Genomic DNA, 23,882 nt, shown 5'->3' on the forward strand with positions numbered 1-23,882 from the left:
CAACTTCTGAAGTGAAGGGATACTTCTAGGGTAGGTTTCTGATTGTATAATCCTGAAAGTAAGGGTCAATATTTTCGATTTGAACCTGTCAAGAGTTAATAGAGCAACTGAAAAATTAACGTAATTGCAGAATTAACACCGGTGAAAATCTCAGAATCCAACATAATAAAAGTAAAATTTGAATTATTCGGTCACCGTAAAGTAGCAGTCTTTTCATGGTCCTTGTAGCTGAATCCCATACAGCCACTGCTGTGCACTTTTGCAGGCAGGAATATACCACATGGAGCAACAATTACCATATAAAATAAGGAGACAGAAGTGCTGTGCTGGCAGAAGTCTCCCCGTGGCGTCTCCTCAGGTTTCTTACAGCTGGTTTCAATCTGGGGAGGTGAGACTGAGTGAGCCTGCCTTTCAGGGCTACAATCTACTCCTGACATATTTGTGACTGTTGCCCCTTTGTAACAAGGCTGGAAATAGAAATGTGCAAGAACGTGTCTCTTGCTCACTGCTAAAGGGACCCAGCTGAGCGTAGTTTCAGCAACTTGCAAAACACTTATTTTTAAAATTTATTTAACACTTTCCAGCGAAAAGGAAATGTGCAGGAAATCTTTGGGAATGAGTTGTTGGTGGAAAGGCTCTAATTTGGAATCGTTTTCTTGGAGCTTCCCTTTGTTCCTGTTGCTCTGGATATTCTCGCTGTTCCTCAGTCCTGCTGAAGCATTTCCAACGTGGAAGGTTGAGCTGGTAAGGAATTTTACAAACGTTTACAACTGACGTTCTTTGTTAACCAAAGAAAAAAAACAAACTCTCGATTCAATTCTGAGAAAGAGAAATGTTAACATTTTATTGAGAGAGAACTGCGATGTCAAGATTAAGGAATGATCCAGTTTTTTTCAGAGTTCTTACAACTAGTTTGATGTATTTCAGCCTTCATGTAAAAAGTATTTTTCACGGAATAATAATTTAGATGATAACGGGTAACGATTACTCCGTCCCTTTTTCTAACTGCATCCTAAAGGCGGGTTTGTTCGAGATACCAAATGGGAAATCTTACTGAGATGTTTAGAATCTGGCTGCCATAGCGACTGGAGCAAATCTTCCCCCTGCCGGTGTTTACGCCATTTCTCTGCGTGGTTTCCACCGATCTGCTACTGAGTAGGGGTTGCCAACCCTCCAGGATTGCCCTGGAGTCTCCAGGAATTAAAGATTAATCTCCTGGACACTGATGTGAGCAACACCCAGGAGAAAAATCATAGGGGCATTAAAGAAAAATGGTGCTTTTAAAAAATTTGCTTTGAACACTTTTGTTTATTAGTTATAAAAATATTGGCGACGGGGAAAATAGGCTGTTTGACTGACAGTCAAGAATCATCCAATCAGGTAATGAAGAGTCTATTCGCTTTCCAATTGGCTGGGAAGGCGGGTGCTGCGAGGTTGGGTGAGTTGGTCGACCAATGGCAGGAGAGTGGGGGCGGGGCGGTTGGATGCAGGAGGTCATGTGATGACCTCTCCAGGAATACCTCCATCTCGAAATGGCAACCCTACCGCCGACATCACGGCAGGACTTTTGGTTAAACCCCCACTGAGAATCTACCCCAAAATTTTAATTAAGGGCTTCATGCACACAGGGGGATCCCACACTGTTGGTTTGGAATTCAAAAATTCTGAATACCAGTTGAAAAAAAAAACTTTGGGGGCAAAATTCAACTCCAGCGGGAGCATGAAACGGGCGTTGGAGTCAGCTGGTCCTTACACACCACGCCCGATTGTAGTCGATGGAGAGGATAGACGGGCGAGGTGTATAACCGGCCGATTCGCTACTGCCTGTTTTTGTGTCTCTGAATTTCACCACTCTTGAGTGCTGGAAATCCGAAACTGCAAATCAGAAATGCTGGTAACGCATAAGGCGGGGAGGGGAGTCCATCATCTGAGAACCATTTTCGCATTGGAGCCTGGTTACCCGGCCATCTTGGTGAGTGATATCAGCGTTTGTGTGATATTCCTTTGCCGCCTGCTGTTGTACATCTGAAGTGGGTTAACGTGGCCACTAAAATAACAGGCTGTGAAGCGAAGGCTTTGAGCACTCGGCTGCTAATGTCGCCCACGCTAACATCTAGGCGAATAGGTGCAGCGCAGTCCTTTGTAGCGGTCTTTGGCCAGCCTCTCTGCACGCCCTTTCCAGCCGCAATACTTCCTGACCGTAAGGTCCCTGAATCCAATTGCACATTTGTTTTAATTTTTTGGAGGGGAGGAAGGAATCAGAGGAAAAAGTAACAACCTGGAACAGGGCCAAAATCAGGTGTGGGGATCGCAGCCCAACGCACTGCAGGTGTTGGAAGGTAACCACAAAGCCCCGGGGCTTGTTGAATTAATCCACAGCCCCAGCGCCTCAGCACATCCTCTCCTGCCTCACACAGTGTCAGCTCCTAGAAAAATGCCCTTTGTGTAAAGAACCAGAGGACACGGCCTGCGCTTGAAAGGGGGTAAATTCAAAACTAATCTGGAATGCACTGCCTGAAAGGGCGATGGAAGCAGATTCAATGGTAACTTTCAAAAGGGAATTGGATAAATACTTGAAGGGGAAAAATGGGGAAAGAGCAGGGGAGTGGGACTAATTGGATAGCTCTTTCAAAGAGCCGACATAGGCACGATGGGCCGAATTGCCTCCTTCTATGCTATAAGATCCTTTATCCAGAGAGCGGTTAGAACTAGGGGTCATAAATATAAGATGGTCAGTAATAAATCCAATAAGGAATTCAGGAGAAACTTCTTTACTTAGAATGTGGAACTCGCTACCACATGGAGTGGTTGAGGCAAATAGCAGAGATGTCTTTAAGGGGAAGCTAGATAAACACATGATGGAGAAAGGAATAGAAGGAAATGCTGATAGGCCGAGATGAAGTGGGGAGGGAGGAGGCTCATGTGGAGCATAAACACCAGCACAGACTAGTTGGGCCGAATGGCCGGTTTCTGTGCTGTAAATTCTATGTAATTCTCTGATTGTAAGATTTTAATCTTGTCTCTTATGGTCTGACGGGATGGTGCACTCCTTTCTTCAGCTCGTTTAATTGTTATTTAACTGAATCATTTCTCTCTTGTCAGGAAGGAGGCAGAGCTGCATTAAGGAAATCGTATCAGATTCCTACCTCACCCGAGGAGCTGCCCAACACCTTTCTGTTGCGCAGGAAGCGTTACGCCATTAACGCTTTGCAGCACAAGTGGGACCACTTCAACATCACCTACAAGTGAGTGGGCACAAAGCCAACAGCCAAACCTTGCCACAAATACAGATATCATCATTCCTATTCAATCGGGGCCAGTGGAGCAAAATTGGTATCTGAATGCTATAGGAAAATTCAAACTTTTAGCAGATAAACTTTAACGTTACACCAATACTGTCCTTCTGCAATTCTGTTAATTAATTCCCCCTCACTGCTCCCACCCCAGTGACAACGCCCACCAGTACTGTACCCCAGTGTTATACAGTGACAGACTTGTACCCACCAGTACTGTACCCCAGTATTACACAGTGACAGACCTGTACCCCCAGTACTGTACCCCAGTGTTATACAGTGACAGACCTGTACCCACCAGTACTGTACCCCAGTATTATACTGTGACAGACTTGTACCCATCAGTACTGTACCCCAGTATTATGCTGTGACAGACCTGTATCCACCAGTACTGTACCCCAGTGTTATGCTGTGACAGACCTGTACCCACCAGTACTGTACCCCAGTGTTATACAGTGACAGACCTGTATCCACCAGTACTGTACCCCAGTGTTATACAGTGACAGACCTGTACTCCCCAGTACTGTATCCCAGTGTTATACAGTGACAGACCTGTACCCACCAGTACTGTACCCCAGTGTTATACAGTGACAGACCTGTATCCACCAGTACTGTACCCCAGTGTTATACAGTGACAGACCTGTACTCCCCAGTACTGTATCCCAGTGTTATACAGTGACAGACCTGTACCCACCAGTACTGTATCCCAGTGTTATACAGTGACAGACCTGTACCCATCAGTACTGTCCCCCAGTGTTATACTGTGACAGACCTGTACCCATCAGTACTGTCCCCCAGTGTTATACTGTGACAGACCTGTACCCATCAGTACTGTATCCTAGAAACAATCCAGGTTTGGAAGGACAGAATATATAATTGTTCTGCTGGGTGTTTCTCAGAGTGGACATGGTCGAGCTAATTGTTCAATTGTGCATTACAGTCGTGTCCAGGAGATTAGTCTTTAATTCCTGGAGACTCCAGGGCAATCCTGGAGTGTTGGCAACCCCTATCAGCAGCAGGCATTTCGAAAACCAGCTTTAATATGGATATTTCACACACATTTTACTGAAATTCCAATGCCAGCCCTGAAAATATGGTAGACTTTCTTTTCCCACAAACATCAATTATATGTACATTTCACTAAAAATAGCTGCATAAAATGAACCTCAGAGCTTTAAGCAGAATGGACAATGTTTAGGGGCTTTTACTCATTCAATTATAGTGTTCTGTTGTATAAAAGCCAGCTGAAATAAATTTGTAAAGTACCTGGTAAGAACCATTGAATGAAATTGTAATATTCATCAGTATGATGTTACTGTGATATCTGTAGTGAGGTGAATTGCTGGGCTGCAACACTGACCTTCTGTATTGAGATCTGTAGTGAACTGTGCACAGTTCTGGTCTCCACATCACAAAAAGGAAATAGAGGCACTGGAGAAGGTGAAAAATAGATTTACAAGGATGGTACCAGAGCTGAGAGGTTCTAACTATCAGGAAAGACTGAACAGTTTGGGGCTATTTTCCCTAGAAAAGAGAAGACTGAGGGGTGACTGGATAGCGGTCTTTAAAATTATGAAGGTTTTCGATAAGGTAGACGTAGAGAAGATGTTTCCACTTTGGGGGGAGGGAGTCCAAAACTAGGGGTCATAAATATAAGATTGCCACTAATAAAACCCATTCGGAATTCAGGAGAAACTTTTTTACCCAGAGAGTGGTTAGAATGTGGAACTCGCTACCACAAGGAGTAATTGAGGCGAATAGCATAGATACATTTAAGGGGAGGCTAGATAAGTACATGAGGGAGAAAGAAATAGTAGGATATGGTGATAGGGTGAGATGAAGTAGGGAGGGAGGAGGAGGCTCGTGTGGAGCATAAACACCGGCATAGACCGGCCTGTTTCTGTGCTGTAGATTCTATGTAATGCAATGTAGATGTTGACTCCGTGTGCCGCGCTATCATCAGTCAAGGGAAATGAAAATTGGCACAGGATGTACAATGGGCGTTTGATCCGATATCGCCCGTTCTACACTTTCGCCCAAAACCAACATTGTCCCCAATGAGAGAGATAAAAGATGTGAGGTGATGGTAGACCAATGGATTAGATGGAGAATGTCTTATGCAACTTGCCAGTCACTGACACTCTTGCCTTTTCCCCTCAGGATTGTGCAGTTTCCAAGCACTCTGAATAAAGTTGACACCAGGAAAGCCATTGCGATAGCCTTTGTAATGTGGAGTGATGTGTCACCTCTGACCTTCACCGAGGTCCCGCCACAAAAGGACGCAGATATCAAAATCGGTGGGCAGTGAACTTTACGGCAATTCTTTCCATTTCTATTGATCCATTTCTCTTTATGTGTTGACTTTGCAATGTGATATGGTTCTGCAGAATTATAAATCTTCAGTATCTATAACATGTTATAATTTCCAGCATCAGGTGGGGTACGAAAGTGGTAACCCAGGAAACATGAGTTCAAATCCCACCGAGGCACTTTGAACATTTGAATTCAGTTTAAAAAATCTGGAAATAAAAAGCTGGTGTCAGTAACAGTGACCTTAAAGCTTTCGGATTGTCTTAAATGTCCTGTAAGGGAGGAAACCTTCCACACTTACCCAGACTGGCTATATGTGACTCCAGTCCCACACTAATATGATTGTATACCACAACCCAATGTTCCTTTCCACTGAAGCCAATGGAAACGGGAATCGGGATGTAGACTGGGCGGCCAGTTCGATATCAGGTAGCTTGCAATATCGCCCAAAGTTAAAATTACCCCCATTGACTCTTAACTGCCCTCTGAGGTGGCCTAGCTATTCAGCAATTCAAGAAGAAGGCCTACCATCACCTTCTCAGGGCAACTTGGAATGGCCAATAACTGGCAGCCTCGCCAAAGAGGCCCACATCCCGAGAATGAATTAAAAGGATTACTGCCTAGGTGGTAAAGTTTGAAATTACCCTCAAAGGGAAATCAGGTTCTTACATTATTTTAATGTGTAGCTCACTGGGCAGCCTGTATTTTGGAATATTGGAGTAAATTTGCTGCTTATGAACATTCTCTTCTGGAGGAGGGAGTAGGTTCTACATACTCACTAATCTGTGTGGAAGGAAAACATAAATTCTTCCTCATCTCTAGCCTGACTGGAAACTTGTTAATTTTAGGGTCCAATCACCACCGGAAATTTATCATATCTATGATTCTTTACCCACACTGAAGGTGGCTGTTGGTGAGATGTTTAACCATGTTGGGGTGTTTGATCACATGGAGCGTCATGACCAAGCTCGATCTGTCCTCACCCAGTGTCCACACACTTCTAGCAAGAGTCAATGAATAATGATAAGTAGCAGGAACCCCTGGACCCTGTTTGCGAGATTGCAAGATATGGACACCATTCAGCTCATCTTAGCATATCCACTCATTTAGAAGCTACAGTTAACCCCATCCCATCACTGCATCCACTTTTTTTTTAAAAGATCTCTCCCCTAAAAAGCTGTTGAGACTGGGGGTCAATTGAAAATTTGAAAACTGAGAATGATAGATTTTTGTTAGGCGAGGGTATTAAAGGTTATGGAACCAGGACGGATAGATGGAGATAAGATACAGATCAGCCATGATCTAATTGAATGACGGAACAGGCTCGAGGTGCTGAATGGCCTAATCCTATGATCCCAGAACCCTACTTGGAAGTCCATTGCCTGTGTTAATTGTCCTTTATATGAAGAACGTCTTGACATTTATCCCTAAATGTACTTTTTTTGTCTTATTGTCTTTCCTCGTAACTCAATCCTTTGATATCAGTGATCAGTCTCATCACCTCTGGGGCCTGAATATCTTCACTGTGTCACATGAAAATTCTTTCCCTTTTCCACCATTGCATTTGGGTAATGCCATCCACTGTGGGCCAATTTCTTGATCCAATATGTATCATCCTTAAAACCCTGTAACAAGTTGAAGCAGTCCGAGGGTCAATCAGACACGCAGACTGGAGCTTAATGTTCAAAACAAGTGAGGTTTATTCACCCACGGCAGTTGTGTCTTTAAGCGCAGAGATAAATAAAACAGTAACAAGGATTACTTTTCAGCAGACAGATTATCACCTTTCGCTTCTTCCTCTTCAGTCTCTTCCAATTGAACCATTTCTCTGCTTTTTATCCTTCCCGTCTGGGAGTTGTCCTGACCTTAATTGCCTATAAAGATTTTTTAAAGCTAGAATGCCTTCTGACATTTTCTACAATTTCTTAAAGCTGTACCCCTACAGCGGATACAGAGCCCTCAAAAGCCGATGCTCACATATCGTCCCTCTCTCACTCTGATACAATCCATTGCGTAGGCCATCTCCTTCATGGGCCTCCTTGAATGCTGATCTTCTCCCATCTGCTTGTCATTTGGCCACACACCAGGGTGTCCTCAGCAAATGTTACAATATGACAAGAAATACTCTCCTCCAAGTCGTTCGTGGAAAGCATGACCCTCGAGGTGATTGTTTTTTTAAAAAAAATCTCAATTTAAATGCATTTCAGGATTTTACACTTTCAATCACACTGACTGCTGGTTTGCGCCTCTTCACCCCTGCTTTGATGGACTCAATGGCGAGCTGGCTCACGCTTTCCTGCCAACACTCGGTGAGATTCACTTCGACAACCACGAGTTCTGGATTCTGGGCAAGTCTCGATTCAGCTGGAAGCAAGGTATTGATGTCAAAAGAAAGATTGGTATTTATAATGGCTCAGTGGGTAGCACTCTCGCCTCTGAGTCAGAAGGTCACGGCTTCAGGGTCCCACTCCAGGGACTCAAACACAAAATCTAGGCTGACACTTGCACTGCAGTATTGAGGGGGTGCGGCATTGTCGGAGGTGCCGTCTTTCGGATAAGACGTTAAACCGAGGCGTGGATGTAAAAGATCCCATGGCCACTATTCGAAGAACAGGGGAGTTCTCCCCGGTGTCCTGGGTCAACATTTATCCCTCAGCCGACATCTAAAACAGATTATCTGGTCGTTATCACATTATTGTTTGTGGGATCTTGCTGTGCGCCAATTTGCTGCTGCATTTCCCACATTACAACAGTGACTATACTTCAAAGGTACTTCATTGGCTGTAGAGTGCTTTTGGACCTCCTGAGATCATGAAAGGTACTATATAAATGCAAGACTTTCTCCTTTCAAGACACTAAGTTCGAGGAGCTTTCTGTGACAGAAGGAAATAATGAACAAGGTTTTTTTTATAACGACAGCTGTTGGTTTTTCCCCGGCGTCATCCCCCTCGTGTTTAGTTTGTTCCAGTGTCAATTGCAGTTTTTCTGGCAAGGGTAATGCAGTCAGGCGACCAAGCTGCATGGAAATGGCCCCTGAGGGGATACAGCACCAGATGGGGCAAGAACCATTGGGAAGAGGAGGAAGCTTATCGCAGGACGAGGCATGAGGAAGCAATCAGTGGGATACTGAAAGCTGCGGATGAAATTACCAAAGTCAGAGCAGATAGGATTAGCCATTCTATCCTAGTATTTGATATATGTGTTTAACAGGGTTGCACAACATTCCAACAATGGTATAAGTTATAACAATTAGCACTGCACTGAGTTCATATCGAGGGCATAACCTTAAATTTAGAGCTACGCCGTTCCGGGGTGATGTCAGGAAGCACTTCTTCGCACAAAGTGTAGTGGAAATCTGGAACTCTCTCCCCCAAAAAGTTGTGGGTGATGGGGGACAATTGAAAATTTCATAACTGAGATTGATAAATTTTTGGTAAGAGTATCAAGGGATATAGAACCAAGGCGGGTAAATGGAGTTGAGATACAGATCAGCCATGATCTAATTGAATGGTGGAACAGGCTCAAGGGGCTGAATGGCCTCCTCCTGTTCCTATGACTAAATTAAGAAGCTAAAATATAACGACTAAGGACCCGAAATTATTAGGATCCCACTCCACTGCCAGTAGTGTGGCAAGGGTAGCACTTCCAGCTGTTGACTGCTTAGGATGTTGAGGCCCCATCAATTCCCAATCTGAGGGACAGGGTCATCTTCAAAATGGGAGCGAAGGCCTGTGCCCATAGAGAGGCAACAGGGAGATGCCTGTCCCAAAGGACTGCTGAAAAAGAAGAGCAAACCCCTGCTATTCCCACAGTGATGGGCCAGAATTTTAAAGTGAAAAGAAAGATTACTTCCTCACAAGGAAACCCAAGTGTGGTGATATGAGATAATCGGTCCCTTCTGGGATCGAAACTTTCCTCTCAGCAAATGTGGCTTCTGCTGGGTCTTTGGAGGGCAAGCTGGGTGGAATTCCCAGCGTAGCCCAGCAACGCCCCCAGACGCCCCTTTAAAACTTGCGTCGAATGTACAGGGGCAGGGAGGGAGGCTGGTCCTCCCCCTCCCCAATCAGAATTTGGGGTGCAACGTTCCTGGGACGGAATCAGCCTCCGGCCAATTTCCTGTCTCTCTCCCTTCTCTCCCCGCCCCATGTGTGATCCGCCCCAGGAATTTCAGAACCTAAGAGGCTAATGTAGCGGGCGTGTTGGTGTTAACACGATTTTGCCGGCTGTAGGTGGTGGAAGGTAAAACCATAAAGTGCCCAACATATTTTTAAAAAAGACAGGAAATCTCGTTTAGCAGCCGCCTCTCCTGATTGCTGACCGTTGCATCCAGAATCTCGTCACTCAGGTAATCGCACTTTAACGAGGTGCAGACAGCTGATTGAAACTACTTGAAGACCCGACTTTGCCTGAAATCAGCAGAACCTTTTAAATCGGTAAGTACAGGGTAAGTATTTATTGAACTGCCCTTGGGACATTTTACGATGTTAAAGGAACTGTATAAATGCAAATTGTTGCTGTTGTTGCCCAAAATAATCGGCGCCTTTGTAATTGATTCCTACGGTAATGGCAAACGGTCAGTGCCGTTTGCCCACCAACCATTGGACAGAGAAATGGAAATTCCATTCCATGGATGGTGTGAATCGTCCCCAGTTCTAATATAGAGAATGGGTGTGTCTGAGGATTGGCAGCATGGGGGCATCAACTGGGCAAAGAATTCTGGGATGTGTCATTGTTTTGGTTTTGATTCTCATGAAATGTTGTCTGGTAAAATTCAGCATATTCAGCGAGAATGAGAGGGATTGAAGATTACTGAATGCAATGTCACCCACACAAACATCCCCATTTGTGTCAGCTGTGGCTCAGTGGCAGCACTCTCACCTCAGAGTCAGAGGGTTGTGGGTTCAAATCATCATCTGGAGACTTGAGCACATAATCTCGGCTGACTGTGGGAGTGCTGTCCTGTCGGAGGTGCTGTCTTTTGGATGTGACATTAAATCGAGGCCTCATCTGCCCTCTCAGGTGGACGTAAAAGATCCCACAGCACTATTTCAAGGAAGAGCAGGGGAGTTCTCCCCAATGTCTGGACCAATATTTATCCCTCAACTAACATCACTAAAACAGATTATCAGGTCAATATTTCATTGCTGTTTTTGGGTCCTTAAAAAAAAAAGTGCCGTTTGCCCGATATAGGCAGCTGCCCGTGATCAGTGAGGGCGAAGTGGTGGGGACTGTACTGAGTTTTCTTTTTAAACCCAAAGGGTAATGGGCTGTGGAATAAGTCACTGGGAAGGACCGGAGAGTATAAATGGGATCAAAAGACTATCAGACGTGTTTCTGGAGAGAGGAGGGCTCGAGGGAGAAAGTGGGTTAGTGGGGTTGATCTCTCAAGAAGTGATGAGCCCGTCGGGCCTAAAGGGCTTTTCTTGCTCTTAAGAGTTCTGATTAGTTAATCCTGGGCCCCCACCTTCCCGCTCTGTCTGAATGTTTTTGCTCTGCTCTGTTGACAGGAGTTTGGCTGAACGACTTGGTGCAAGTTGCAGCTCATGAGATTGGACATGCACTGGGCCTTATGCACTCCCGCAATGAGAGTGCGCTGATGCACCCCAACGCAACTTACACGGGGCAGCGACGGATCACGCAGGATGACATTTGGGGAATCCAGAGACTCTACGGTATGTGAAGTCTGTTTACTACCCGGGATCTGTGCTATGACTACAGTTGTTATGATCTGGAATGCGCTGTCTGAAATGGCGGTGGAAGCAGATTCAATAGTAACTTTCAAAAGGGAATTAGATAAATACTTCAAGGGAAAATTTGCAGGGCTATGGGGAAAGAGCAGGGGAGTTGGATTAATTGGCTAGCTCTTTCAAAGAGCCGGCACAGGCACGATGGGCTGAACGGCCTCCTTCTGTGCTGTGAGCTTCGATGATTCTATCTTCACAGGCTGCATTCTTCCTGTAACAAGAAGTGAGATGCTTCATTTTCTGGCCTCGGAAAGCATGCTAGAATAAAATTGTAATTTAGCACCATGTGCATTATTTTATTGCAGTAACTTTCACTCAATTGCTCACCTGTGCAGTGTGCTGAGAATTATAGATGTGCCCCGTCCCGTGCGATGGGTTAGACAAATGGTGTGTTCATTTATAGTTGATCATTCTGTATATAATGCTGCTGATGATACAAATTTGCTAGGGTAATGAGTGTTACATGAATTTTAGTATTTATTTCCAATGTTTTTGTAGAATTTTGCAGCACAGAAGGAGGCCATTCAGCCCATCATGCCTGTGCTGGCTCTCTAAAAGCTGTCCAATTCGTCCCATTCCCCTGCCCTTTCCTCACACCCTTTCAAATTTTTCTCTTTTAAATATATATCCACTTCCTTTTAAAAAAAAACTATGACGTATTCTGCTCTACTCCCTGTTTTCTCCTTTCTCTCCTGAAGGTGTTACTCTTTCCTGTGGTGTGGTTCCACAGCCAAGGACCTTGCCCAGGTAACCGTTCTCCATTTGTGTGCCCATACGGTGCTATTCTACCACAGGGGGTTTCACAGCCAAGCCAACTCCTGTGCCCCACCCCACCACCCACCCCCCAAACATCTGTGCTCCCCCACTTCGAGCAAGGATCGCTACATAGCGATTCAGAGTTATAACCCGGGTTAGGGTTCCGCTCCCTGACCTCGACTGTTAATTGTAACCTGCCATCCCCTGATAATGTCCTTTCCCCTTCCCCTGCAGGCTGTGTTGATAAGAAGAGGTTGTGTGATCCCTGGGCTCGTGTTGGATTCTGTGAGAAACGACGCTCGTTCATGAAGAAACATTGTCCTAAAGTGTGCGACATGTGCTATGGTGAGTTTCAATCTAGCCCGATGTCTGCTATGGTGAGTTTCAATCTAGCCCAATGTCTGCTATGGTATTGACACTTCCATGGGAGCAACCACAGTAGAACCTGAGTTCCTTGTTTTGAGTAACCTTGGTGTTCGTGCCAGGCTGGGTGCCCCTCAGATCCCTGCCATAGCTGGAGGAGGGGTGGGAGAAACAGCGGAGGCCAATTGCTCATGGGGACAGTGGCAGCCCCAGCCCGAGCAGCAGTTTGATTGGGGCCGATGACTTCAGCTTTCTTTTGTAAGGTGTTTCTCACTTCGGAACTTAGCAACAGGAGGAGGCCATTCAGCCCCTCAAGCCTGTTCTGCCATTCAGTTAGATCATGACTGATCTGTATCTTAACTCCATCTACCCACCTTGGTTCCGCAGCCCTTAATACCCTTACCTATTAAAAATCTATCGATCTCAGTTCTGAAATTTCAATTGACCCCCAGCCTCTATAGCTTTTCGGGGGAGAGAGTTCCAGATTTCCACTCCCTTTGTGTGAAGAAGTGCTTCCTGACATCACCATTGAACAGCCTAGCTCTAATTTTAAGATTGTGCCCCCTTGTTCTGGACTCCCCCACCAGAGAAAATAGTTTCTCTCCATCTAACCTATTAATTCCTTTAATTTTTTAAATATTCGTTCATGGGATGTGGGCGTCGCTGGTGAGGCCGGCATTTATTGCCCATCCCTAGATCCCCTTGAGAAGGTGGTGGTGAGCCGCCTTCTTGAACCACTGCAGTCTGTGAGGTGAAGGTTCTCCCACAGTGCTGTTGGGAAGGGAGTTCCAGGATTTTAATGGAGGCGGGTCGAGGGGCGGGCGACCAACCCACTCTCAGGAGGCACATTGGTCAGTGAAAGCTTTTAAGGAGCCTGCGGACCTCCATTTTCATAGGTTTCTTATTTTCAACTCCTGTGGGCCAGGAATCCCCGACCTTCCGCTTCACGCCAGGAAAGAGGAGGTGAGAAGGCCCGGATCAGGAAGTTAGTGCCATTATTGCACTGGGTCAGGAGGAGCAGGAGTGTTTCCTCCAGGACCAACAAGCCGACCTGCCATGATCCCACACATGCGACCGACTGACACCCACCCCCCCCCACGATCTCTGACCCCCCCCCCACGATCTCTGACCCCCCCCCACGATCTCTGACCCCCCCCACGATCTCTGACCCCCCCCACGATCTCTGACCCCCCCCACGATCTCTGACCCCCCCCACGATCTCTGACCCCCCCCACGATCTCTGACCCCCCCCACGATCTCTGACCCCCCCCACGATCTCTGACCCCCCCCCACGATCTCTGACCCCCCCCCACGATCTCTGACCCCCCCCCACGATCTCTGACCCCCCCCACGATCTCTGACCCCCCCCACGATCTCTGACCCCCCCCCACGATCTCTGACCCCCCCCCCCACGATCTCTGACCCCCCCCCCCACGATCTCTGACCCCCCCCCCACGATCTCTGACCCCCCCCCACGATCTCTGACCCCCCCCCACGATCTCTGACCCCCCCCCACGATCTCTGACCCCCCCCCACGATCTCTGACCCCCCCCACGATCTCTGACCCCCCCCACGATCTCTGACCCCCCCCACGATCTCTGACCCCCCCCCCACGATCTCTGACCCCCCCCCCACGATCTCTGACCCCCCCCCCACGATCTCTGACCCCCCCCCCACGATCTCTGACCCCCCCACGATCTCTGACCCCCCCCCACGATCTCTGACCCCCCCCACGATCTCTGACCCCCCCCACGATCTCTGACCCCCCCCACGATCTCTGACGCCCCCCACGATCTCTGACCCCCCCACGATCTCTGACCCCCCCCACGATCTCTGACCCCCCCCACGATCTCTGACCCCCCCCCACGATCTCTGACCCCCCCCCCATGATCTCTGACCCCCCCCCACGATCTCTGACCCCCCCCCCACGATCTCTGACCCCCCCCCCACGATCTCTGACCCCCCCCACGATCTCTGACCCCCCCCACGATCTCTGACCCCCCCCCACGATCTCTGACCCCCCCCACGATCTCTGACCCCCCCCCACGATCTCTGACCCCCCCCCACGATCTCTGACCCCCCCACGATCTCTGACCCCCCCCCCACGATCTCTGACCCCTTGATGACCGATCCCCCACCCCGATGACTGCCAACCTCGATGACCCCTGAACCTGATGACCCCCACCCCGATGACTGCCAACCTCGATGACCCCTGAACCTGATGACCCCCACCCCGATGACTGTCAACCTCGATGACCCCTGAACCTGATGACCCCCACCCCGATGACTGCCAACCTCGATGACCCCTGAACCTGATGACCCCCACCCCGATGACTGCCAACCTCGATGACCCCTGAACCTGATGACCCCCACCCCGATGACTGCCAACCTCGATGACCCCTGAACCTGATGACCCCCACCCCGATGACTGCCAACCTCGATGACCCCTGAACCTGATGACCCCCACCCCGATGACTGCCAACCTCGATGACCCCTGAACCTGATGACCCCCACCCCGATGACCGACATCCTCCCCCCTCCCCCCACTGATCTACTCCCTGGCTGCTCTCCAGTCCGATTGATAGCCAGCCTGACAATCTGGCTGGCTGTCGGGCGGGAAACCTATAGAAAAGAATTGAAAGACGTCCACTGCTCTACCATGAGAATATCAAGATGAAATATGTGTCCGAAGGTCATATAGTGACCTTCCGATGGGGGCAGACTCTCTTCGGAGCATCTCCTCTTAAAACATCGTAAGGATGTCTGGGAAACCAGTACTTCCGGGTTTCCCGTCAGGAATTCCGCTCTCTTCCCGGCTCCCCATTAAAATTTACCGCCTTGTTGCTCTTGACGAACTGGCTGCCCGGTGCTATCCAGGGCCAGGGCTGAGCAAACCCCCAGTTTGAGAGTTCCTTACCGCCCACCCCTCCTCCGATATGGAGATCAGCAGGAGTCAGAATTGTCAAAGTATAGAAAAAAGTAAGAGAAAAGAAACCTTTTATTTTAAAATAAAACAAAGAAGTTTATTGAAATAACCACTAAAGCAGATTCACAGACATCTGCCAATTCCCAGAATTCATTGTTTGGGGTGTAGACCCTCCATTATGTTGGAAAATCGAAGTTCCATTTACAAATAAAATGGAAAACAGAACCATGAACAGTCAGCTTGTTGATGGTGAAGTGTTTAATTTGGACTCACTAACAGACTTTCCTTATTTCCATTCAGAACCACCAGATACAGCAATTACAGCCACTGCTCTACCTCAGAATATCAAGATGAAATATGTGTCCAAAGGTCGTATAGTGACCTTCCGATGCGGGCAGACTCTCTTAGGAGCATCTCCTCTTAAAATCAGGTGTGTTTCGTTGAATCAATGCCATTTAATCGCCCATTAATTGCTGCAGAACCCCGTTGTATTCCTGTACCACTATTCAAAGAATAGTAGGGAATTTTCCCAGTGTCCTGATCAACATTCCTCCCTCAACCAATGGTTGTACAACATCAACGACTTGCATTTATATAGCGCCTTTAATGTAGTCCAGTGCAGTACTGAGATGTCGTCCTTCGGTGAGATGTTAAACGTTGTCGAGTGGTAGAACTCTTGCCTCTCAGTTAGAAGGTTGTGGGTTCAAGCCCCAATCCAGAGCCTTCACCATGTAATCCAGGCTGATTCTCCACTGCAGTACTGAGAGAGTGCTGCACTGTCGGAGGTGCAGTCTTTCGATTGCGACATTCTACCAAGATCCCGTCTGCTTTCTCAGGTGGACGTAAAAGATCCTATGGCACTGAGATTGACTGCCCTTGACATCAAGGCAGCATTTGACCGAGTGTCGCACCCAGGAGCCCGAGTAAAATTGAAGTCAATGGGAATCAGGGGGAAACTCTCCAGTGGCTGGAGTCATACCTAGCACAAAGGAAGATGGTAGTGGTTGTTGGAGGCCAATCATCTCAGCCCCAGGACATTGCTGCAGGAGTTCCTCAGGGCAGTGTCCTAGGCCCAACCATCTTCAGCTGCTTCATCAATGACTTTCCCTCCATCATAAGGTCAGAAATGGGGATGTTCGCGGATGGTTGCACAGTGTCCAGTTCCATTCGCAACCCCTCAAATAATGAAGCAATCCGGGCCCACATGCAGCAAGATCTGGACAACATCCAGGCTTGGGCTGATAAGTGGCAAGTAACATTCGTGCCAGACAAGTGCCAGGCAATGGCCATCTCCAACAAGAGAGAGTCTAACTACCTCCCCTTGACATTCAATGGCATTACCATCGCCGAATCCCCCACCATCAACATCCTGGGGGGTCACCATTGACCAGAAACTTAACTGGAGCAGCCATATAAATACCGTGGCTACAAGAGCAGGTCAGAGGCTGGGTATTCTGCGGCCAGTGACTCACCTCCTGACTCCCCAAAGCCTTTCCAACATCTACAAGGCACAAGTCAGGAGTGTGATGGAATACTCTCCACTTGCCTGGATGAGTGCAGCTCCAACAACACTCAAGAAGCTCGACACAATCCAGGACAAAGCAGCCCGCTTGATTGGCACCCCATCTACCACCCTAAACATTCACTCCCTTCACCACTGGCGCACAGTGGCTTCAGTGTGTACCATCCACAGGATGCACTGCGACAACTCGCCAAGGCTTCTTCGACAGCACCTCCCAAACCCGCGACCTCTACCACCTAGAAGGACAAGGGCAGCAGGCACATGGGAACAACACCACCTGCATGTTCCCCTCCAAGTCACACACCATCCCGACTTGGAAATATATCGCTGTTCCTTCATCGTCGCTGGGTCAAAATCCTGGAACTCCCTACCTAGCAGCACTGTGGGAGAACCTTCACCACACGGACTGCAGCGGTTCAAGAAGGCGGCTCACCACCACCTTCTCAAGGGCAATTGGGGATGGACAATGAATGCCGGCGTCGCCAGCGACGCCCACATCCCATGAACGAATTAAAAAAAAACTATTTCAAAGAAGAGCAGCGGAGTTCTCCCCGGTGTCCTGGTCAATATTTTTCCCTTAACCAACATCGCTAGAATAGATTATCTGGTCATTATCTCGTTGCTGTTTATGGGAGCTTGCTGTGCGCAAATTGGCTGCTGTGTTTCCTACATTACAACAGTGACTATACTTAATTGGCTGTAAAGCGCTTTGGGACATCCTGAGCTTGTGAAAAGCACTATAGAAAAGCAAGTTGTTTCTTTCTAAAACCCAATTTCAGTGGGGACGCAAACTGGGATCGGCCGGCTGGTCTACACCCAGCAAAGAAAATCATAACTGGTGGGCAATCTGCTACCACTCGTTTTGCATTCCCGCTGAAGTTGAATTCCCCCCCCCCACAACCCTCTGCCTGTGAAAATCAAGGATCCCGTGGCATTATTCTACTTGTGTCCTGGCCATGATTCCTTCCCTCAATCAGCAGTTTGTGGGACCTTGCTGTGTGCAAAATGGGCTCTGTGTTTAGTATTCGGCTTCACTTCCAATTATTTATTCGATGATAAGCTCTTCCTCTTCCTGCTACAATGATTAGCATTTGTTCTTTTTCTCTTTCAGCTGGTACAAAGATGGGGAGTTGTTGGCCAATTCAGTGCCTGGATACTTCACTGTGAAAGACCAGGACCTCAGTATTGTAGCAAACGAATATAATGAGGGTTTGTACACGTGCCAAATCCAGCGGAAGACTTTGACGATTCAAGCCAATTCTTGGTGGATCAGGGTCAAGGAAGACAATGATATTGATGAGCCACGAGGTGTCAACTCACACTGAGGACGTGCGGGACTCCACGGAAAGGATACCAAATCAACCCAAACCATTGTAAAACATATAAATGCGACCACAGAGGACAATGACCTAGTTTTGACCAATTGCTTGACAATGTCAATGGACAGTCTCTTGCCAACATCACTGATTCCCCAAACAGATGGTCATGAATTTGAGTCTTGATGCCACCAGAAATTCTAAATTTATCAGCTCCGAATGAATTCTCTCATGTTGTGGACAACCTATTGTGGGAAAGCACCTCACCTGAGGTTAAAACTCTGGTTTGGGAAGGAAAAAAATCAAATTCTGCCCATCCTGCTCTGGGGGCAAGTGTTACCCCCTATGGGTGTCCACAATGCAGAATCGGCTAACCCGTATGAAGATTTCTATGTCTTGACCGCACTTCCCTCTTACTGGAATCTGCACTGGTGGAGAGGGATAAAGAAAGAGTTAGGCAGATTCTGTTAAATAGGATTTTTTTATAAAGGAAATTTTCCAGGTTTTAAAGAATTTAAATGTTATATTTTGTTACACAGCAGTGAGAATTGGTGTGCCTTTAACAATTGAGCAAATAACTGATGGCTTGGGAGAGTTCAACAGTAAATTGGTTGGGAGGACTGCAGGATCGATCCTGCCCAATTTTCTGCCCATTTAAATGAATGAATTGAAAATTGGGTAAGGCTGCAGTATAGATGCCTGATTTCCAACGGCACTTTATGCCCAAGCACAATATGGGGTAATAACCTGACCCATGTGTTCAGTCAAAATAGAATTAAGTGTAACTATGCTGATTCATGAATGTTCTCCCTGTAAACATTGACTTAAGTTGAAACAATAAAATCATTGGTATAAACACAATAAATGCTGGAAATCACCAAGAAGTTAGAATGAAGGAGGCCCTTCAGCTCATTTGATCTCATTGTTCCAGAATACCAACCCGACCCTCGTCCCATTGCAGCATCCAGCTATTTCTTAGTTGTGTCTTGACCTCACCCTGTGTGAAAGAAAGAAAAACTTGTTTTTATATAGTGCCAAAGCGCTTTACAGCCAATGAAGTACTTTTGAAGTGTAGTCACTGTAAGAAACGCAGCAGCTAATTTGCGCACAGCAAGCTCCCACAAACAGCAAATGTGTTAATGACCAGATAATCTGGTTGAGGAATAAATATTGGCCAAGGCACCGGAAAGAGCTCCCCTGCTCTTCTTCGAAATAGTACCATGGGATCTTTTGCGTCCACCTGAGAGGGCAGATAGGGCTTCGGTTTAATGTCTCAACCGAAAGACAGCACCTCCGACGGTGCAGCGCTCCCTCAGTACTGCACTGGAGTGTCAGTCTAAATTTTGTGCTCAAGGCTCTGGACGGGGCTTGAACCCACGACCTTCTGACTCAAAGACGAGAGTGCGACCCACTGAACCACGGTGTAAAGAAATACTTCCGAATATGTGTCCTCCACCTGCCTTCACAACCACTAACCTGTACCCTCCTGACCTCTTTCCTGTTAGGCATATTCTAATTATAAGATACCCTCATATACGTCTCTTTTTGAGGCTAAGGATCCCCAACCTATCAAGTTCTTTCTAGGAGCTCATCCCTCTGATCAACCTCATTGCTGCCCTTGGCACTACCTGTAGGGCCTGCAGAGCATTTCAGTACGTCAATGCTTTCCTGGCCGGCCTCCCACCTTCCACCCTCCATGAACTTGAGTTCATCGAAAACTCTGCTGCCCATATCCTAACTCACACCAAGTCCCGTTCACCCATCACCCCCTGTGCTCACTGACCTACATTGCCTCCTGGTCCTGCAACGCCTCAATTTTAAAATTCTTATCCTTGTGTTCAAATCCCTCCATGGCCTCGCCCCTCCCTATCCCTTTCTCCATCTCTACAACCCTCTGAGATCTCTGCGTTCCTCCAATTCTGGCCTCTTGCGCATCCCCTGATTTTCATCACCCTACCATTGGAGGCCGAGCCTTCAGCTACCTAGACCCTAAGCTCTGGAATTCCCTCCCTAAACCTCTCCGCCTCTCTTTCTCCTCCTTTAAGATGTTCCTTAAAACCTACTTCTTTGACTAAGCTTTTGGTCACCTGTCCTAATATTTCCTTATGTGGATCGGTGTCAAATTTTGTTTGATAATCGCTCCTTTGAATTGCCTTGTGATGTTTTGACTACATTAAATGCGCTATATAAATGCAAGTTATTGTTGTAGAAAAAAAAACGCAGGGGCCCTGAAATTCCACGGCTGTTAACACCATTTCTCTGATGGTTATACCAGTCTCCCGCTGAGAGATTGGGAGAACTCCCTGTGGAATTTCAGGACCTGGTTAATATCTGATTAGCACTGACAGAATCCAGTGACCCGCCTAAAATGCTAACGTTGCTTTCCTCTTTCAGGCGATGACAGATGTGCTCGGTATTTACAGCTGTTTTTTTGCCTTTTATCGCTTCACTGGCCTTGGATTCAGTCCATGTGCTGTTTGTGAAATTAGTTCCATGTTGAATCTGGCATTTAAAAATATCCATAATACATATCCCAGAAACAACATAAAATTTGTCACTCAGACCTCTGACCAGAGTAGAATTTCCTCAGGGTGATATCTCGCAATCTCCGGCCGTAACTTATGTGGTAGATTGGCAATAACCCTGGAGAAATGGGGGGGTGAATTTGGTCTTCATCTGGGGTGGGGGGAGGGGGGAGGGGGGAGGGGGGGATGGGGACATCCTTCCTAAAGTATAAAGTGTGGTGCCCATAATTGGACAAATACTCCAGCTGAGGCCTGACCTGTTAGTTAGTGAGTTTTTTTTTCGCTACGTTGACAATCTGAAACCACTGGAGACATCATTTCACTATCGTGCGAGATGATTAAATGGGCTCCCGTTGTCTTTGAGGCACTAAACATTTATTAGTTAAGTATTCCAGCGTCAGCAATCGTAGTAAACATACTTATTTCTAATTGAATGCTCTGCGGAGTGCATGCATTAAACGAGAAAAAAATTAAAACATTTGGACCTCTGCCACCTCATCAATAAAGAGCGACACTTTTGATCACTCCCGACAGATCTGTCAGCTGCCTAATTCATTTATTCATACCCTTTGTTGATATTAATTAAACGTTCGACCTATTAAAGACAATTCAACCTTCATTGTCTTTCTTGTAAAGAGCTTCACTGTCGTTGGGCAGAAATGGATGACTTGCCAATTTAAAAGGGACGAGCTGATTGGCCGGTGGGTCACAATTTAAAGTCTGACATGACGCATTCTGATATGGAAACCTGACTCTGATGTATTTATTTTTAAATATAAAGTAGATCAATTAAATCTGTGAAAACCTGTAAACAACTCCATCAGACCTGTGGAAATGTTGAAGCCTGTAGATTTTCATTGACCCTACCAGTCACTAAAGAAGTTGAGCTGTATCAGTTAAGAACACCTAAGTAGTACGCACTATATATGTGTTTTGAGCAATATAATGAACTTCAACCCATCATTGCCTCAGTCTCTGAATAATACAGTAAAAAATAGATTCACGTCTGATCAAAAGCTTAATTTGTACCTCCCACATCAGCATTTGGGTATCTTTTAAATTAGCACTATTCTAAATATTGAAGGTTAAATTCCAGATATTGAGGAGCAGTTCTGGTATCCGCACTTCCAATTCAGAATTTGCACACAAGTATTTTTTTTAGAATGTTTTTTTAAAAATTTTTAAAATTCGTTCACGGGATGTGGGCGTCGCTGGCAAGGCCGGCATTTATTGTCCATCCCTAATTGCCCTCGAGAAGGTGGTGGTGAGCCGCCTTCTTGAACCGCTGCAGTCCGTGTGGTGACGGTTCTCCCATAGTGCTGTTAGGAAGGGAGTTCCAGGATTTTGACCCAGCGACGATGAAGGAACGGCGATATATTTCCAAGTCGGGATGGTGTGTGACTTGGAGGGGAACGTGCAGGTGGTGTTGTTCCCATGCGCCTGCTGCCCTTGTCCTTCTAGGTGGTAGAGGTCGCGGGTTTGGGAGGTGCTGTCGAAGAAGCCTTGGCGAGTTGCTGCAGTGCATCCTGTGGATGGTGCACACTGCAGCCACAGTGCACCGGTGGTGAAGGGAGTGAATGTTTAGGGTGGTGGATGGGGTGCCAATCAAGCGGGCTGCTTTATCTTGGATGGTGTCAAGCTTCTTGAGTGTTGTTGGAGCTGCACTCATCCAGGCAAGTGGAGAGTATTCCATCACACTCCTGACTTGTGCCTTGTAGATGGTGGAAAGGCTTTGGGGAGTCAGGAGGTGAGTCACTCGCCGCAGAATACCCAGCCTCTGACCTGCTCTCGTAGCCACAGTATTTATATGGCTGGTCCAGTTAAGTTTCTGGTCAATGGTGACCCCCAGGATGTTGATGGTGGGGGATTCGGCGATGGTAATGCCGTTGAATGTCAAGGGGAGGTGGTTAGACTCTCTCTTGTTGGAGATGGTCATTGCCTGGCACTTATCTGGCGCGAATGTTACTTGCCACTTATGAGCCCAAGCCTGGATGTTGTCCAGGTCTTGCTGCATGCAGGCTCAGACTGCTTCATTATCTGAGGGGTTGCGAATGGAACTGAACACTGTGTAGTCATCAGCGAACATCCCCATTTCTGACCTTATGATGGAGGGAAGGTCATTGATGAAGCAGCTGAAGATGGTTGGGCCTAGGACACTGCCCTGAGGAACTCCTGCAGAATTGGAAGTAGTTGAATGGAGATAAAGTAAGATAATAAAACTACTCGCACTTAATATTCTGTAAGTTTTAATCCTTTGTCCCACTAAAAACCCCTATTTTGGAATGCATGTGCGTAAATGCACGGAGCATGGTAAATAATGTTGGTGAGCTGTAGGCACAAGTAGCCACATGGGATTATGATATCGTGGCAATAACGGAGACCTGGCTCAAACAAGGGGAGGAATGTTCACTTAATATTCTTGGCTACGATGTATTCAGAAAAGATAGTGAAGGAAAAAAAAGGAATGGGAGGTGGGTGGCAGTCTTAATCGAAGATACTTTTGCAGCACTAGAAAGGGATGGTGTACTTCAAGGTTCAAAGGCTGAATCTCTTTGGCTAGACTTATGGAACAATAGAGGAGCTTTTTTTTTTCGTTCATGGGATGTGGGTGTCGCTGGCGAGGCCGGCATTTATTGCCCATCCCTAATTGCCCTTGAGAAGGTGATGGTGAACCGCTGCAGTCCATGTGGTGAAGGTTCTCCCACAGTGTTGTTAGGAAGGGAGTTCCAGGATTTTGACCCAGCGACGATGAAGGAACGGCGATATATTTCCAAGTCGGGATGGTGTGTGACTTGGAGGGGAACGTGCAGGTGGTGTTGTCCCCGTGTACCTGCTGCTCTTGTCCTTCTAGGTGGTAGAGGTCGCGGGTTTGGGAGGTGCTGTCGAAGAAGCCTTAGCGAGTTGCTGCAGTGCATCCTATGGATGGTACATACTGCAGCCACTGTGCGCCGGTGGTGAAGAGAGTGAATGTTTAGGGTGGTGGATGGGGTGCCAATCAAACGGGCTGCTTTGTCCTGGATGGTGTCGAGCTTCTTGAGTGTTGTAGGAGCTGCACTCATCCAGGCAAGTGGAGAGTATTCCATCACACTCCTGACTTGTGCCTTGTAGATGGTGGAAAGGCTTTTAC

At 47.1% G+C, this 23,882-nt stretch overlaps 1 protein-coding gene across 1 annotated transcript; it reads left to right on the plus strand.

Moving 5' to 3' along the window:
- Positions 1-400: 400 nt before the first annotated feature.
- mmp23bb (matrix metallopeptidase 23bb) lies at positions 401-19,106 on the plus strand. The gene is made up of 8 exons (XM_067994546.1): positions 401-744; positions 3,103-3,245; positions 5,454-5,590; positions 7,811-7,978; positions 11,111-11,275; positions 12,338-12,448; positions 15,693-15,822; positions 18,026-19,106. The coding sequence occupies exons 1-8, from the start codon at positions 595-597 to the stop codon at positions 18,237-18,239; spliced, it is 1,218 nt and encodes a 405-aa protein (XP_067850647.1). The 5' UTR covers positions 401-594; the 3' UTR covers positions 18,240-19,106.
- Positions 19,107-23,882: the final 4,776 nt, after the last annotated feature.

Source organism: Heptranchias perlo, chromosome 13 (genome assembly GCF_035084215.1).
Source record: "Heptranchias perlo isolate sHepPer1 chromosome 13, sHepPer1.hap1, whole genome shotgun sequence".
Classification (NCBI taxonomy): Eukaryota; Metazoa; Chordata; class Chondrichthyes; order Hexanchiformes; family Hexanchidae; genus Heptranchias; species Heptranchias perlo.